This window comes from Prionailurus bengalensis, chromosome A2 (genome assembly GCF_016509475.1).
Source record: "Prionailurus bengalensis isolate Pbe53 chromosome A2, Fcat_Pben_1.1_paternal_pri, whole genome shotgun sequence".
Classification (NCBI taxonomy): domain Eukaryota; kingdom Metazoa; phylum Chordata; class Mammalia; order Carnivora; family Felidae; genus Prionailurus; species Prionailurus bengalensis.
In genome coordinates this window covers 24099950-24118360 of record NC_057348.1, presented here as the reverse complement: position 1 = coordinate 24118360, position 18411 = coordinate 24099950, and the positions used below count along the sequence as shown (strand labels likewise).

The window sequence follows — 18411 nt, the reverse complement described above, 5'->3', positions numbered from 1 at the left end:
AGGTGGATTGTTGAGGAATAAAGGGAATGGTTGGCCTTGTCCAGCGACTGAACTGTTTCTATGTGATACATAAGACAATAGGGAGCTATTGTGTATTCTTAAGGGAGATTATGATATGAAAACTGTCGACACGAAACAAGTTTGGAACCAGCATTTTGATTAATGATAGAATGGCTTCTGAGATTAGGTTGCTGGGTCATTTCTGCCTATGAGTGCTAACCTTGGGTTTGATGAAGCTTGGGTACCTCCCAGGGCATATTCTTGTTTTCTGCATACTTAAGAATAGTTTGCCAGTAATGACTTGGGTCTTTTATTAATGTCCCCCCCAATACCATACCAAGTATAAAATAACAGCTTCTTTCAATTATACAGCCTATGAGACATGGAAACTTGAAGTCTTTCCCTCTGTATCACAAATTTCAAATAATGTCCTATAAAGCTTCAGGACCTGAGAGATCCTTGGGCCATTAACCTTCAAATCCCAGAACTAAAGACTTCATTTTGCTGCCAGTTTCCATCTCATGTCTGTTTCTAAATAATCATTATGGTACATTATTTTGTTAATGGGTTATTTCCCAAAATGGGAAAGAGAGAGAGGGCCCACCATTTGATTTTGGGTGCTGGGTTTTTTGTTTTGTTTTGTGGAGTAGGACCTGGCCTGAAATGTCCCCAGGCTCATGCTGTTTCTGAGCCATAATTATGCTTTTTAACCCACTCCTTTATGTCTGGGTCCTTAATGTCCAAGCTTCTATATAATTACCAAGTTTTAGAGTGTGGGAATGAGACAAATATTTTTTGCATGACTTTAGCCTATACATTACTGCAATGCCATATTATTACAAGAAATTTCCTGAACTTGGAACTGTACTATTAACTCTCCCAGTTTGAAAAGACCCAGCAAAGAGATACACCCAATCTTTGGCCCATGAGGCAGAACTCAAATGGACAGTGACTTGATCCAGCTGAGGGCTCCGGGGCTCTTGGGGGAGGACTTGAGTTTGGCAGTGGTGCACTGGTTCAGAGCCTGACAGGGACTTGGGAGATTTCCCTCTTCCAACCAGCTGTGCTACACAGCCCCAGCCATGCCTCTCAATGCAGTTGTGAAGTACATGCATTCGTCAGTATTTTTTTTTTCAACATTTATTTATTTTTGGGACAGAGAGAGATAGAGCATGAACGGGGGAGGGGCAGAGAGAGAGGGAGACACAGAATCGGAAACAGGCTCCAGGCTCTGAGCCATCAGCCCAGAGCCCGACGTGGGGCTCGAACTCCCGGACCGCGAGATTGTGACCTGGCTGAAGTCGGACGCTTAACCGACTGCGCCACCCAGGCGCCCCAATTCGTCAGTATTTAAAAGGGGCCAGGTTTGTTAAATGCCTCTTGTGAAGCAAGTTGCCGTGTTAGTTTGCTAGCATCTGAAAGGATCAGGCTGAAAGGAAGAGATCTGTGGCCAAGAAGTCAGGGCTCCATTCAACCCTGCACTATCGAAGTGCACAGAAACAGAAGACTGCAAGGGACTGAGACAGCCTCAGTCTCAGGAGTCCATTCCCCTGAGCTAAAATGATTTTGACCCTATTTCCTTCTAATTGAAGAAACAATTTATATCTCAGCATTTTAATATATGGAGGAGAGAAATCATTTTTATTGTTTCATTTCTTATTTCCTATAATTTATTGAATATTCAAATAATTTAGAAAGGAATAAAGGAGTAAGTAAACTCCCTGAAATCCAAGCACTTGGCAATAACCATCAATATTTAGTGTTCATCTTTCTGGGCCTTTTTCACATATGTATGTATGTATGTATGTATGTATGTATCCATATACACAAATACATATATAAACCTGCAAAAGTGTTTAAATATAGATATTTATATTTTATTTTATATGAACATGTTGTTCTACCATCTGTTTCTCCTTCCATTCAACTATATGTTGTGATATTTTTCCTTCTGATGAATATAAATATCTATTACTCTTGAATGGTTTCTGAGGATTCCATTATATGACAATGGTTATTCAACAATCTGTTAAGCAAAATCCTGATAGATGAACATTTTATTTACTTCTCATTAATTGCTACCGTGATCAACATCCCAGTGAATATCCTTTTCATCCCTGTGTACCTGTCTAACTTTCTTTTCAAGAGGAGACTCTTTTACCCCAGGGCATGCATATTTTGAATTTTAATACATAGTATCAAATAGCCCTTGAGAAAATTTTTTCTAGTTTACCTGCCAGCAGTGGATAAAAGCACCTAAAGAACAGGGAAACTAACTTCCCTTTTTCTTAGGATTTTCTAAATTTTACCCACCTCCAGAATTTAACTTCTAAATGCCTAAGAGGCATATGTGTTTATGAAGTGCTGTAAGTTTGAAATTGATCCACACCCAGATTCCAGAACAAGTATTCAATCTATGGTTTGTTAAACCTGGAATAAAATCAGCAATTGCTAAGATTCTTTATTTGTTTGCTAAGATTAAGAAATGCTGGGGCGCCTGGGTGGCGCAGTCGGTTAAGCGTCCGACTTCAGCCAGGTCACGATCTCGCGGTCCGGGAGTTCGAGCCCCGCGTCAGGCTTTGGGCTGATGGCTCAGAGCCTGGAGCTTGTTTCCGATTCTGTGTCTCCCTCTCTCTCTGCCCCTCCCCGTTCATGCTCTGTCTCTCTCTGTCCCAAAAATAAATAAATGTTGAAAAAAAAATTAAAAAAAAAAAAAGAAATGCTAAGCTCACTTTGTTTTTTGATAAGATCAATATAAAGGTAGGTTGAGGGAATGCCATAGACACAAGGTACCAGGATTTCAGCTAGGCATTTGTATTAGTTTGTATTCTTTTTTCCTTTTTCCTTTCTCTCCTTTTTTTTTTTTTTTTTTTTTTGACCAGATGCAGAAATAAGGACTAAATAGTGGTCCATTTGGATGAACTTACTGTTTGAACAACTCCACCCTAGGCAGGTTGGTTAGGGGATCCTGTCACCTCTACAGAGAGATTGCCAGAAGTGCTGGACTCTGTCCCTCCAGCATGTACATGGACCCAATTATATGATCTTTGAAAACACACTTTCGAAAATGTGATGGCTCAAAGCTGGGAAGGTTACCTAAAACAATGGAAGACATAATTAGAATTGAGAAATATCTCAGCAGGATGGAATGACAGACCCAAATTTAGTTAGGATAAGTCAAAGCAAATATTCAGTAAGGAAAAGAATGAAGTTTATGCTTAGAATTAAAATTCTTGGGGCGCCTGGGTGGCGCAGTCGGTTAAGCGTCCGACTTCAGCCAGGTCACGATCTCGCGGTCCGGGAGTTCGAGCCCCGCGTCAGGCTCTGGGCTGATGGCTCAGAGCCTGGAGCCTGTTTCAGATTCTGTGTCTCCCTCTCTCTATGCCCCTCCCCCGTTCATGCTCTGTCTCTCTCTGTCCCAAAAATAAATAAACGTTGAAAAAAAAATTTTTTAATTCTGGCATGCACATGCTGCGCGTCTCGTGTGTGTGTGTGTGTGTGTGTGTGTGTGTGCGCGCGCGCGCACACGTGCGCAGCCGTATGTGTGAGTATATAAATGGAGGGGAAACTGGCCATCAAGGATATGAGTTTAATCAATTGCTAATTTTAATATGAGTCATCATTGCCCAGCAGATGTTAAGAGATCAAGGCAACATAAGAGTGTATTAATTATTTTTAAATAGTATTTAATGCAGGTTAAGGACACATGTGAAGACTTGGATTATTCAGACTCTGTTCAGGGAATTATTCTCTTAGAGGAGTCCTGACACACTGCAATGACCCCATGTGTGATGGGGTACATAGAGGAGACAAGGAGAAAATGATCAGTAGAGAATACAAAGAATGGTTAAGCTAGGTAAGCTAGAGATAGCAGGCATAACTGTATAGAAATGTCTAAAAACCTGGGCCCCCTCCCAAAAACCAGAATTAGGACAAGTGGACTGAAACTGCAGCCAAAAAGCTCAAAATATTTCAGGAATGGGGGAGGGAAGACACTTTAAGCCATTTAATATATCGTCTCATAAGGTATCGAGTTTCCCATCACTAGGTAATGTATCCACCAGGACTGCTATACAGGGAATTCCTGTTTGGGGAAGAAAGTTGCATTAGATTCTTCCCACTAACACATGCATGATGAGTGGCATTTACATGCCCAGTACTCTCCCATGGATGGATGGCCCAGATTTTGAAGAAACCCACAAGCCTTTTGCAGAGAAGTGAAACACCATATGAACGCTCACACTAGTCTCCTGCTAATGTTCCACCTATAACCGCCGCCTCCTTGCTGGGCTGTGGCATAGAGGGAAGGGGGCCAGCTCTGTTTGCATCCCAGCACACCACTGGCTAATACTTCCCCCTTTCTCTCCTGCTCAAGTGAACATTCCAGATGCTGATGTGCTCCAATAATCACAGATACCCCAGCATCCTCAAATCTAGCCTGTCTGTGGACATTTCCCTTTCCACACATAGTCTGCTGGTACTTGCTTTCTTCCCACTTTTACTTAGGTTCTTGTCTTTCTGAAAGGAGCTCTTGCTAATTTTTTTTTTAATTTTTTTTTCAAAGTTTATTTTATTTTTTGGGACAGAGAGAGACAGAGCATGAATGGGGGAGGGGCAGAGAGAGAGGGAGACACAGAATCGGAAACAGGCTCCAGGCTCCGAGCCATCAGCCCAGAGCCTGACGCGGGGCTCGAACTCACGGACCGCGAGATCGTGACCTGGCTGAAGTCGGACGCTTAACCGACTGCGCCACCCAGGCGCCCCATTGCTAATTTTTTTTAAATATGCAATTATTGTTACAACCAGTAAGAGAAAAGTCCCCCGATCCCTCCCCCAAAGTGGGCAAAAGGAGGCTCACAGATAGTGAAATAGAAACAGCCAATAAATGTTTGAAAAGATGCTCAGCCTCAAATTATATTGAAGGAAATATGAATGTGATACAGTTTTTCACGTATTGGATTTTTGAAGATTAGAATTTGAAGAGACTCTGTGTTGGCACAGTCTGGGGAAAAGGGCACAGACTGGAAGTTGGCCAACATTTCTAAAGGGAAATTTAGTGATATCTTTCAAGGTTTAAAATGTGTATACTCTATTCTAGGGGTCTCTCCTAAATCTCTTTTCCTAGCACGTTATAGAAACAGCTTTTATAAGCTGTTTCAGCACCCATCCTTGATGAGAACAAGCACATGAGGACAGATAAAACTATCCCTGTGGAAAAGTATTCTTTAAATATTTTTGGAATAATGAAAAACTGGAAATGACCCAAATGTCCCTCATTCATTCATTCATTCATTCATTCATTCATTTATTCATTCAACAAACATTCACTGTGTGCCAGGTAATGTTTTAGGTGCTTGGGATAGAACTTTGAACAAAATAAAGAGTTCTGCCCACTATTTTAGTACATCAACAGAAGATTGGTAAATAAAAGTACATGCACGGAATGGAATAATGTGTAACCATTAGAAATGATATCACTCTATATGATCTTGATATGTAAGGCTGGTCAAGACATATTGGGCATTTTATTTCTAGAGGAGTATGTACAAGTGTCTGTGTTTGCATTATGCATAAAAATTGTCTGGTAAAACACAAAAAAACCTTAACAGTGGGAATAGATATTCAGATAGTCAGAGAGGGAATATTACTTTTCTTTTCATAAAGTCTTTTGTATTATTTAATTTTTCACAGCTAGCATGTATGCTTTATGTAATAAAAAACTAATAGATGCTATAAAAAAGAAGAAATTATAAAGCTAAATCAGTAGTTCTGCTAGGGAACTAAGACTCATATCTCAAAGAAAATGGAAAATTCCTTAACCTATCTGTAGGCATTGAGACCAAAATGATTAGGTGTTTGATGCTGTTCAGACTGCAAGAATGGAAATTAATACCATAGTACTTTGGAATGCAAAACAAAGACATAAGGTGGTCTGTGGTGTTACTGGTCATGGGCATGGTGGACTTGTCTACACATGCAAATCAAATGGGAAAGCAGCCAGGGGCACAGGAAGGGCCTGGGGCCAACAGTCAAGTATTCTAGGGCTTTCTCCTGGGTTTGTGATTAACTTCAACCTTTTGGAGACTTAGTCTGTCTTTCAGTAAAATAGTAAACTTGGATTCATTGATTTAAGGTGTGGCCAACCACTAACATTGCCGTGAATCTGGATTATTCTGGTAAGCCCTCATTTGTAGAAGAGAGATTTTGAGATTGTTCCTGAAATTCTCAAGAGTCTTAGAAGAGATCACCTCAGAGTGCCTGGGTGGCTCAGTCAGTTAAGTGACTGACTCTTGATTTCAGCTCAGGTCATGATCTCAGGGTTCATGAGTTCAAGCCCAGTGTTGGGCTCTGTGCTGACAGCATGGAACCTGCTTGGGATTCTCTATCTCCCTCTCTCTCTGCCCCTCCCCTACTCAATCTCTATCTCTCTCACTATCAAAATAAAGAAATAAACATTTAAAAAAAGAGAGAGATTACCTCAACTGTCCAGTTACCCACCTTTTCCTAGTGCTGTGAAGAAATGTTCATTCTGTACTTTAATGCCTGTTTCTGTTTAGATTCAAGTTTAAGTACATCTGGTTATTTACTACTTACACTATTAACACTTCAGGATGATAGAAAAATCAGCATTTTGGATTCTACCCTAAACAAGTGACTAAGAAAAAAAATGTTTTCAAAATACATCCATTTGATGAATTTAATATAATGTTGGGGGCAGTGGGGGCGGTGACGGGGGGGAGTGGGGAACATGATTCAACACCCTGGGCATCTCCAGATGAAATCAGAATGTCATTTCATCCTTTCTGGAAATTGTATTTCTGTCAGACTCAGAAACCCAGGAGTTCCACTTTGTCTGTTATTTGGTGTTAAGTTTTCACAGGAGAAGAGGTGGTGGTTATGGATGAGTTTTCATTTTTGTGTGCTGAGGGAATATCAGCTCAAGAAGCACGTGAGTGCCAACGAATGATGTGCCTGTCGTGTCTGTGCGTCCCTGGGGGGGGGTAGTTGTCCACTGAGACCTACCCAGAGTGGAACATGTGACTCACACTCTTTTTACCATGTGGAAGTAAATTGGTGCTAGCTAGCCTAAGTTAGGAGTAGCCCATATAAAGCTAGTAAGGGCACTGAAATCCAAACAGCAAACAGCCCAATGAGGAGATAAACACCAGAGGGAATGTTTCATAATTTTGGTATTTGGGACACTCCGCTGCCATTTCTTTCTTCTCATTTGTTTTCCAACTGATTGGAAAACTACTAATGAGTGTGTTTACATTTTCTCCAATTGTTTTACCCAAGTGTGAGAGCAGCTGGGGAGAGGGGTTTTGTTCTCTGTCCAGGGCCTAAGCTGTCTTTCACTGTCTTCCTCCTGCTCTCTACTGCCAGGCCCCTGCGCCCTGCCAAACCTCTGCTCTTGCCTCCCCACCCTTCCCTGGGCTTCTCTCTGTGTGTAGAATGGCCAACAGCCCCATCACATGTTTTGTGTTGCTCACACCCTCCCTCTTTCCCCCTTTTGTTGTCAATTGTCTTGTTTTGAAGGGACTGAGGTGCAGAGGAGGTCTTGGGTTGATGCCCTTCCACTCAGCTTCAGAACTGGGAGCAGGCCCAGATTTCATTTGCTCCCAGTTCTGCGTTGAGGTCAAAAGCCCCTGGAGAATGTCCTTCTGTCCTCTGACAGTTCCTGGGGATGCATTCGTTCTCCCCAAGCTACTCCAGATTCCAGACTCTGCTGTCCACAACCGAATCCATTCCCAACTGCTCTTTCCTCTTGATGAGGGTGTCTCAAGCTTCAGTCATTTTGAGAACCACCTTCACTACGTTTTCCATGTCTTCTGATATAATTTGTATGAATTCTGTGTTTGATGTGCTTGTTGCATTCAAATGCATTTTTAAGTAAATCCATAACTATTACAAAGTCCATTTACTCCCTGTGAATATTCTTGTATATCTCCAGGTGTGTGGACACTGGTCTTCTTAGCCCTCGTCTTGTAAGACTCTCTGTCCCTTCCTGAGGTGTGCTGGGCTACCCAAGTCCTTCAAGTTCTCCTTGGAATTGTTACTCACTGGCATTTTACAATCTATTGGCTAATTATGTTAGGCTAGACACTGGGGTGGGTTGATGAGATGATGTGGTAATGCCAGTTCTGCCTAGGCCAGTGATAATAAATATTTGTTGACTGTGTGAATTGAATGAAGACCTTAACCTCCCTGTCAACACAATTACAGAGTTTGAATCCCAGTGCCTGCAAATAGCCTCCTCTGTTTCTTTCTTCCTTTTTTCTTTTTCCTTTTTCATCTGTCTTCTGTTTCTTTTCCTTCATCCTTCCTTCCTTCCTCCCTTCCTTCCTTTCTTTCCACCCCCCTTTTTTCTTTTTAGCTAAAAAATTGGGATTTGATTTTTGAAACTCACTTTCTGAAGAAACTCATAATAGACCATGCAGAGAATGCATCCTTAGTTAGAAGGACAGCCTATTTTTTTTGTTTTTTTGTTTTTTGTGTTTTTTTTTTCCAGAGACCCTCTATTGACTCTCTGAGTTGAAATAGTTTAGACTCCACATAAAATATGTGTTGTTTACCCAGGCTCTTCATGCTCTGCATACTGTTACAGTCCTTGAAGAGCTTGTCAGTGACAAGTAAGATAAATGAATGAAGAGGACTTTACAAGTGTTTAAAAGCTAAGTATAGCATGTGCTGCCCACTACTTAATTAAACAGACCTGTGCTTAACTAAGTAACTTTGTGGTAGAAACTTCTAGAGTTTTTCCCTCCCGCCCACCCCCTGGACCCCACCACCTCCAACAGTGCTCAGGATGTTAGAAATTCCTTGGTTGTCTGCAGTTGCTAATATCCTAGCCTAGCTGCAAAACCATCTTGGTTGAAGCATTAAAAGTTAGTATGGATTGTGGGTAATGACTTTTGAATTTATATTAGGGTCGGTCAGTAACATGGACTCCTTTGAGACTCAATCAAGATTTTAGAGTATGTCTGAGTCTCATTGTTTTCAGAGAACATTAAAATCAATAAAGTGAACTGCTTCTCTTCTCAGCTCTAGAGTCATTGGGCAGAGAGTTGGAGCCCATTCCCAGATCAATCTTTTTTTTTTTTTTTTTAATGCAGGTGTCAGTCCTTATGGATCTGAGCAGTAGGGTACAGTGGTTACATAGAAGGCTCTGGAATTAGAGTTCCAAATCTACCAGTTGTGTGATCTTGGGTAAACTTCCTAGTCTTCCTAAACCTCAGTTTCTTCATCTGTAAAGTGGGGATGCTAACAGCCTCTACCAGGACTGACAACAAAGTCATTTGCATTTGAGTCACTCTTGGTTCTTTTGGTTTCTGCCCCTGTTATAGCAGCTATTAAAGTTTTTGAGGGGTGCCTGAGTGGCTCACATTCCGTTAAGCTTCTGACTCTTGACTTTGACTCTGGTCACAATCTCATGGTCATAGGATCAAGCCTGGCATTGGGCTCCATGCCGCGTGTGGAGCCTGCTTGATTCTCCCTCTGCCCCTCTCCCCCGCTCATTCGCTCATTCTCTCTCTCTCTCTCTCTCTCTCTCTCTCTCTCAAAAAAAAAAAAGATCCTCAATATGCCCCTCACCTTCAACCTACATCGCTGTTGGTGTAATGGACTAAATTAGATGACAACAGCAAAGTTGCTATGCTTGGCACACAACAGGCCTGGGGAAGCATTGGTTGTCATCACTGATATTTATAGGTGACTCCCATCCCATAATGCTGGCCTTTTTTCTGCCATTGTGAAGAATCCTAACCTCCCCATTACTGGCAGAGCACATAGAACTCTTTCTCTGTAGATAATTCTCCCCCCATGGGCTGCACTGGCTGGTAATAGAACAGAGGCAAGCATGCTTTCCCTTCAGTCGTTGTCTACAACCTTTCTGGGAACTCTTCAGGTTCCTAAGGTGGCAGCAGGAAGTAGTCTACCAGAATAATTTCTCTCCCTTGATTTTAGAAGGAAAAAAGAAGGAAAAACTGTGCAAAATGTACAACAAGGAATAAGAACAATAGACCAGCATCTTATCTATGTAGAGTTTGGTTCATGCTAAAGACATTCTTTCTTCTCTTGCCCATTTTATAGATACAGGAACTGAGGCTCATAGAAAAGTAATTCAGCCTAAGTCTCATATTAAATATTTGGCAGAAACAGAACTAGTGCCAGGCCTATGTTACTCCCCTAGAAAAGATGAGAGATCTATGTTCCCAGGTGATAAGAAATCTCAAGAGCTGTCCATGGAAAGGCCTGGTAGTCACAGGAATGTTAGTCCTGTGCAAAAGTTAGACATAGGCTTGTTAATCATTTGCTGGGGTTCTCACAAAAACATACCCAGAGACAAAGATTTGGTGCAGGTAATTTATTTGGGAGGTGATCCCAAGAAGCATGATGAGAAAATTGAGAAGTGAAACAGAATGTGAAAATGCCAATAAAGGTGAATTAATGTGTGCTTACCTGCTAAAATCAGCCAGGGCTACAGTCTGCTAGGATCTTTTGAGAGATTCTGAAACACACCATAGGATGGTCCCACAAAAGGACTGGGACATTGGTTATTTATACATCACCTCCCTCCTTCCCTCCCTCATAGATCGAGCATTGTTCTAAGGACGTGAACTCCCCACACTTTGGCCTGCCCTGTTCCCTGGCCAAACTGCATCTGTGGCTAGAGGAAGACTTCGGGCAGAGAGGTACATGGATTTGAGATGGGAAGATAGCAGCACATCCAGGACTGCAGGTCCATTCAAGCTGCAAGTGACTTCCAGGGTAGACAAGAGGATATGACATTCTCTATAATAATTAAAAATAAAATAAAATAACGGCATTTAATGAATAGGTAGCAAAAATAGCTTCTAAACTCTCCATGGTGACCTACTAATTTTCCATTTATAAATAAAGACTGAGGGAGGGCTTCTAACACAGTGGGAATTCAGAAAGGACTGATCAGCTGAATGAATTGGAGGATATGAGACCAGTTTTCAAAGCAGGACTGATGTTGTAGCAGTAGATGTATAGACAGTTGTAAATACATAGATGTCCAGAGCCTGGCTCATTTTCTCAGAGATGCCATGGTTTGACATGTGTGAGCATATGACGATTGCTCTGTCTTAAATACCTTCCCAAATGTCCCACGTTCATAAGGTCTTTTGAGAAATAAGATAGTTAATTATCATCTCAAATGTTTCCTACTCTCCCCACATCCAATATGGGAATGAAGAAAGCAACACACACACACACACACACACACACACACACCCCTCATATTTTGGATTCCAGTCCCCCTATTGATCTGTTTTTCCTCTCAAGGTGAGTTTACCATGGAATCTCCCCAGCCTGCTCTTCTTCATACTCATGTCCCTGCCAACTTTCAAGTCTTAGTTCAAGGGCATCTGACCCATGGGGCCTTATTTGATGCCCCTGCCCTCAGCTGGAGGGGATTTTTCCCGTCTTTGGGCATTTGTGTAAACCAATCCCTTCCCTCTTTTTTTCCTTCCCATATTGTGACATAGTCCTCTAATTCCTCATGTCTTATTTATTTTTGCTTTGTCTGTCCCCAGTCTCTGGCCTGGGACCTACCCTTCACCTCACTACAATAGGACTTGGGAGTCAGAAACCTGGGTTTCAGTCCTGTTCCTCCAGTGAGTGGAGCTGAGCAATGATGGGTTTGGGTTTCTCAACTATAAAAGAAGGCCCATAAGAATAGCTATCTCAAAAGCAAGGAGTCAACGCAAGTATACTAACCAAACATTTAGCCTGCCACATCATTGTTCTTTATGGTTACAGAATTTTGGTAAGTGTTGAATGAATTTCTGTGCAATGTCCACAGTGGAAGCCTTTCCATCATTGATTCTTACTTAATCCCATAAAGTTCCCTGATGCGGCACACTCCCCTAATAGCTTCTTCATCCTGCTGCTTCATTTTGTCCTCCAAGAGTGACCCAACCATTGGAACCCAGACGCCACTCAATTATGATTCATTGCCATGTGGGCCTGGTGGATGTACAGGAAATCCCTTGCCTCCTCACTGTCCAGTTGTTGTCTGGTTTCTCCATCTTTTGCTCTGAGACAAGAACTGTTGACCTTGCTCTGATTTAGCAGAAACAAGACCAGTAGAAGAGTTCTGGACTATTTCAGATTTCCCTGGCAGGAAAGAGGGAGAAAACAAAACCTGATAGAAGAAAGTGTAATTGCTATTGTATGGTATTATCTCCATATCCCATAGCAACAAATCTTATTATATTTTTTTCTTATTTAAACCATATTCATGAAGGTTTTATTGTTAACTTGATCCAGATGACTGATCAAAGCATAGTTCATTATTGCCACCTTGCTAAAATATTTTTAAAGGCAGTTTTAATATTACACTTTTATAGCTACATATTGCCATTAAGCTATTGAGTCTATTACTAGTCAATCAAGGATTTTCATTTTGTTTCAAGAGCTCCTTGGATAAACTCTTCAGAAATGTCAAAGAGATGGAGTATATGGCACCTTTTCACAGATGGTGTTCATCAGGGATTTTAGTTAATGGATAAAGTTTCAGTTTTCCATGGTTGACTTTTGGTACTAACAAAAGTATTCTAAAGACTCCTTCTCTTCTAAAGGCTAGGGGATAGTAAGGAAATGAATCCCATAACACCCCCAATCCTTTATTCTTAATGAGGTAAGTTAACCAGGGACACGGAGTATTTCACTGGGTCCATTTTACTAAAGAATGGAATATATCTTGAAGAAAACCAATTCAGCTTTTCCAACAGCTCCAAAACTATACTAACTTGTGCTCCCATTCCCAAGAACAGCAACCAAAAACAAATACACAATAGGAAGAGTTAAACTATCACATGAAGATTTATATACTCAGCTGGCTCATCGTAGAAGCTAAGTGTACACTTTTCCCTTTCATCTGTTCCAGAATCGTCTACACCCATTTTATTCATTCCTTCATACATCCATACATTTATCTGACACACATTTATTTACTACATATGCACCAAACTCTGTGCCAGGTGGTAAGTACAAGGATTCAGATGTAGTGCTTTCCTCAAGAGAATTTTAACCTAGTGGTGGAGAAAGCCAAGATGGCACATGATTATTTACCATTCATTGGGATAAGTGCTATAATGGAAAGGAGCTTGGAGGTGGCTACATGATCCGGGGAAGGCAGTGGAAGAGAACCGAATCCCTTCTGTGGCAGGCTCGGGGGAGGCGTTCCTGGAGGTGATGGTGTTAAAGCTAAGGCCAGAAGAATTAACGGGTATAACTCAGGTGAAGGGAGGGAGAATGAAGAGCATGACTGGAACTGTGAATGGCACATCCCAGGGCTGGGGATATGGAGCCCAAGAGGTGAGGTTGGAAATGAACAGCAAGCAGTTACTGCCCAAGAGCTTTGTAAGCTGTGGAGGAGCTGGGGCTCTTTTCCTGAGGGCAGTGGGGAGTCTCTGAGGAGCTTGAAGCCAGGGACTAACAGGGTTCTGATGTCACTCCAGCTATGGATTGTGTTCAGTGGGAGGCAAGAGTGCAGCGGGAGAGCTGTTAGAGGAGTCTTTCGCCCTAGAGAAATAAGGTGGCGCCTGGAAGAAAGAGGAAGTGGAAAATAAAATCTGATTAGATCTGTCTCAGCAGTCATGACATAATATAGTAAAATGAATATAACACAGTTAGCCAAAGGCAAACGTGTCAGGTCAGCAGTTTGGTAGACACTGAAAAGGAAATAAAAATGGGCCTCAGTGCATTGCTAAATGAGTCCACGAGTTCCCAAGTGCGGTGCTGTGGAAAGCTCTCCCTCTCTCTAACTGTATTGATTTTCCTGAGATTCCAGTTATGACTGCCCAGAAGAACTGCTATTTAAGGCTTTGTGGTGGGCACCTTGTGTATCTGTCGACTGCAGGGATATGAACCATTGCACATGGAGTCACCTGGTAAGCGTGTCTAGAGTTCTTTGAACACATGCTATCTTTGTTACAATTTTCTATAGTTTTTCTTCCATCAATCTTCAAGGGAGATTTATTCATGTCTTTTCACCCTTCTAGACCATTCTTGGTATGTTAGGAAGCCAATATAATTGGGTGGAGATGAGGATAGGTAATATAGATTTTTTTAAAAAAATCAAAAGAGGGGCGCCTGGGTGGCTCAGGGAGTTAAGCATCCGACTCTTGGTTTGGGCTCAGGTCACAATCTCACAGTTTCATGAGTTTGAGCCCCACATTGGGCTCTGTGCTGGCAGCATGGAGCCTACTTGGGATTCTCTCTCTCCCTCTCTCTCTGCCCCTCCCCCATTTACACTGTCTCTGTCTCTCTCAAAAATAAATAAATGAACATAAAAAAATAATAAAAGAGATCCATTTTTCAGTTTGACAATTAAGTGAGTATTGGTCAAACTTTTTTTATAGACGGGAAAACTAGCATCCAGCCTGTAAGAAATCGGTCACAGTTTAGGGGATATGTTACAAGCAAGATAAATAAAAATGGTCTAGAGTATCAAGCCAAATTCTCATTATTCATCTCTGGGGTTCACACTCTTCTCTTCCATTCCAGACTAATCAAAAGAAGCCTCTTCCGCTCACAATTGCTCTGTGTACATTTCCCCCAGATCTGGTATTCACATGAACAACATGGTTTATTTATATTTCAGCACCAAATTGGAAAGATGACATCATTCATTTACAGTCTTTATCCCATGACATGCCTATTCTCCAACACCTCATTTCAGCAGACACATTTAGGACTGCATATAGCATCTTGTTTAGCTTGTACATTCTTTTATGGGATACAGTTCAAAGGTAGGAAACTTTAGGCTTGTTGCTAGTAAGAAAATAATCTCATAAAATCACAGGAGCTTCCCCAAAGGATAAGGACATTATGATGTTTACAATAGCAGAGTTATTATTTGTTCATTTAGGCTTCATCGCTCATTCTTGGGTGAGCCCCTTCCTTCTTGACCGTGGCAGGTCTTACAGCTCCCTTCAGGCTCTCAGAATTCTGTTAGAAGAAACAATTTCAGATTTATTAGTTCATGAGTTCAAAAGTACAGGTTCCTAACAATATTGGAGTGAATTTCAGGCGTGAACACTGTATTTGAGAATACTTGTAGGAGGGCAGGCCGAATGAGGGGATTCTCAGTACTTGGTCGGCAACAGCTCCACTGACCTGCTCTTTCTCACAAGCTGTAACTTGCCCATTGGGTCTTCTGACACTTTAAGTGGACAGGAGAAGGGTGAAATTGCTATCAGCTGCCAAAGATTGCCTGGGATTTTTTATTTAATTGTTAGGTGGACTTTTCCCTCTGTTTTTATTGTTTTTAACCATACACATGCATTTTGTTACACCCACTGTGAGGACTTTCAGATATCATACACATTTTTCAAAATGGGGTGAGTAAATCATGAGATATCCACTGGCAGATAGAACTGGGATATGAAGTGTTTCCAAAACTTAACAGAACCAAAGCATCTATGGGAAAGCTGTTTCTGTTTGATTAGCTATTTGTCTTTTCTGCTAGTAGCATGGCAAAGAGCAAAGGCTAGATATTGAGAATTGGAAGACCCAGGAAATCTCTATGTTCTATGTAAAAATGAGACTCTGGGGGCTGAAATCTCTGTCTTGATTTTCTAGCTGCAAGTGAGGATACTAATAATTCCTCCCAGGAAAGTTTTGAGGATTAGTTAGATTGTACATGAAACATGCTACAAGAATACACTATGTTAGGTCCAGAATTGTTATCAAACTATTATTTATATTACCTAATAAAATTCCAGCCACTTGGAGGCTCTGCCTTTGATTTCCAGCTCTCCTGAAGTGCTGATGTTTCGCTATCATCTCAAGCCACCAGTGGGATTGTTATGGCAACTCCTGAGATGTCCTCAACTCTCAGTGACCTTCCCTGGCTAAAAACAAGTGTGCAGTCACCTCTAGGATGGCAGCATCCCTCAAAATCCTGGCTCTTCTTTCTTTCAGTCCCTCGTTGCAGCACAGTGTATTTACATCTACTAGGCCCGGTGCTAGATTCTGGGGAGAGACAGGGGAAAGAAACAGCCTCAAGTCTACTGACAGCTGGACAGGAAGATCTGAGGTTACAGAGTGATGATAAGCAGGAGACGCACATGTCCTGGCATCAGGGATGGGGTCAGGAAAAGGCTCCTAGAGAAAAAATTGTGAATTAGCCAGACACAGAAGGAAGAGGTGAGGGAAGGTGGCTGGGGGAGGTACCACAGGCTGAGGACATACCATGTATAAGAAGGAGAGGTTTCTTACTGTCAACAATGGCAAAAATATTAGTAATAATGGCATTTGATTTTTTACTGTAAGCCTATTATGGACCACGAACTGACACTTGAAGCCCATTGTATCCCTTGCTCCTCACAGTGACCTCATGGAGGGAGACACCATTACTCCAATTTATAGTTGAGGAAATTGAAGCTTACAAATAGTTAACTCTCAAAAGACCACATAACCAGCAAAGACATAGAGTGGGGCTTGAATACAGACAGTCATTATCTCCAAATACACACGTGTAGTCTCTACATTTCCTGGCTTTCTGGGCTGGATATTTTTATCTGCCTTTTTCCATGGTCTTTAGGCATTTTTCTAGGTTCTATGACCCTGTTAGGTCAATTCATTGCTGTTCTGTTTCTTGCCCTACATAATAAAACGGTACAATTGTATGTCCTGGGAATTGAAACCATGACACCTGGGTGCCTCATGTGACAAACATAGTGGGGCATAAATTGCAGTGGTCAGCTCTTCTACATCAACTTTGCTCCTTTTGCTCAATTTCCCCAAAAAGCACTATCAATTAAATTGTCCATAGAGAGCTTTCCCTAGAAGCCATCATAGCATCTCCATCACTATTTTTGCATTTGGCAGCTTTTGAGTGGATTCCTCTGCCTTGTCTTGTAAGACCATCACATGTCTGTAGTTCTGTGTCTTTGCCCAGCCCTTTCCCATCTTTTCATCCAGGGCTTCCTTCTCTCGCTTGCTCTAGGATGTAGGATGTGATTGTTGGCAGTTTGTGATTGTAAGCTTACTCTGGACCTGTCTGATCGCTTGATAATGTAAAACAAAGCACCTTCAGGTATATATCCGCTTTTTTCCCCCTTTTAAATCACATAGGGGGAAGTGCACTTAGATCTAATGTAGGTCCAAGCTCTTTTACCAAATGGCATGGTGCATTCTTTATTAAGTTTCAATTTGACTAAAAATGAAAACTTCTGGATCAGGAACAAAAGGAGCCCTATAGGTGCTGTAATTTTGCCCTGTGTCTTTTTGGCTGGTCTTCCAGCTCCTGATGGAATCTTCTCTGGTTTTTGTTCTGTGCAGACCCAGAACAGAATGAAGCTGATGGCAGACAACTATGATGAGGACCACCACCATTACCACCACCACCACCACCACCACCACCACCGATCTCCTGGGAGGCCACAACATTCCAATCACAGGCCCTCTCCCGACCAGGTCAGTTTCACTGCCGCTTACCTCCAGGACCCCTTTTACCCTTTGGATATTTTAAGATAAAATAAATAATCCTCAAGAAATAATAAACAGCATAAAGTGATATGTCCTTTGAACTGAAACTAATAGCTTTGGTATTTATTTCCATCACTCAAGGAGTCTAAATGTTTTCCTTTCTCCTTCCTCTTTAAGGTTTTGTCTGTTCTTGTTTATGTTATGCATTTTCTTTCCTCCCCTCCTTTCTATTTTCATAGATATGAAGTCTATTGCTGGCTCAGTATCTAATGGTGGGTTACTTTGGAATGTCTCTTTCAGAGTTTTAAGAGAAAGCACTTCGTTTCCATGAGCTTGGCAACCAGAGAAGCCTTGAGTTTGCTGAGTACTTTCCTAGAAAATTCCTTAGTGATACAAATTAACTGTGGGGTAAAACAACATGAAGAGAAATCAGTTTTGCTTGCATTTTAGCTGGTGAAGTCAAAGGGTCTGGTTTATTTGATTTGGACCCTATCTTCTCCCTTGACTAAGCAAAACAAGTTAAAAGAAGGATTGACAAAAACAAAAATCTCCTGTGGTCTTCCATGATATTTGCATTCACCCAGCAAATATAAAAACTATTTACAGTGTTTAGGATTAAAACTCCTGAAGGTTAATTTCATGGACATTATGAAATTAAATGCAAACTAGCAGGTTATATAATCAATATTAATAGTATTTTCTCCTTTATGGTACTCTGAGCTTCTTGTGTGTGTAATCCTAGTATAACTTACACAATAAATTTCAAGAGCGATGGGGCCATAGGTAATGGAATAGAATCATCTGGATAAGTATGAATGCCTTTGTTACATGTTTCTGGATATGTGAAGGGGGAGGGCTTATTGGAATTACCTGTGTGAAGAGTGTTTAACTGTTTGTTGGAGGAGGAGGTGCTTATTATGCCTCTACAACTTTTTTTTTTTTCCGGAC

The 18411-nt window shown here is 41.4% G+C and overlaps 1 protein-coding gene across 13 annotated transcripts in view; it reads left to right on the top strand.

Annotated features, from left to right (window-relative positions):
• ERC2 (ELKS/RAB6-interacting/CAST family member 2) overlaps window positions 1-18411 on the top strand; it is a 923107-nt gene that overhangs the window by 720633 nt on the left and 184063 nt on the right. For all 13 annotated transcript variants that reach the window (XM_043587674.1, XM_043587670.1, XM_043587678.1 and 10 more), the window contains one exon: window positions 17317-17451. In XM_043587674.1, coding sequence (XP_043443609.1) covers window positions 17317-17451 — 135 coding nt within the window. The remainder of the gene's footprint in view (window positions 1-17316; window positions 17452-18411) is intronic.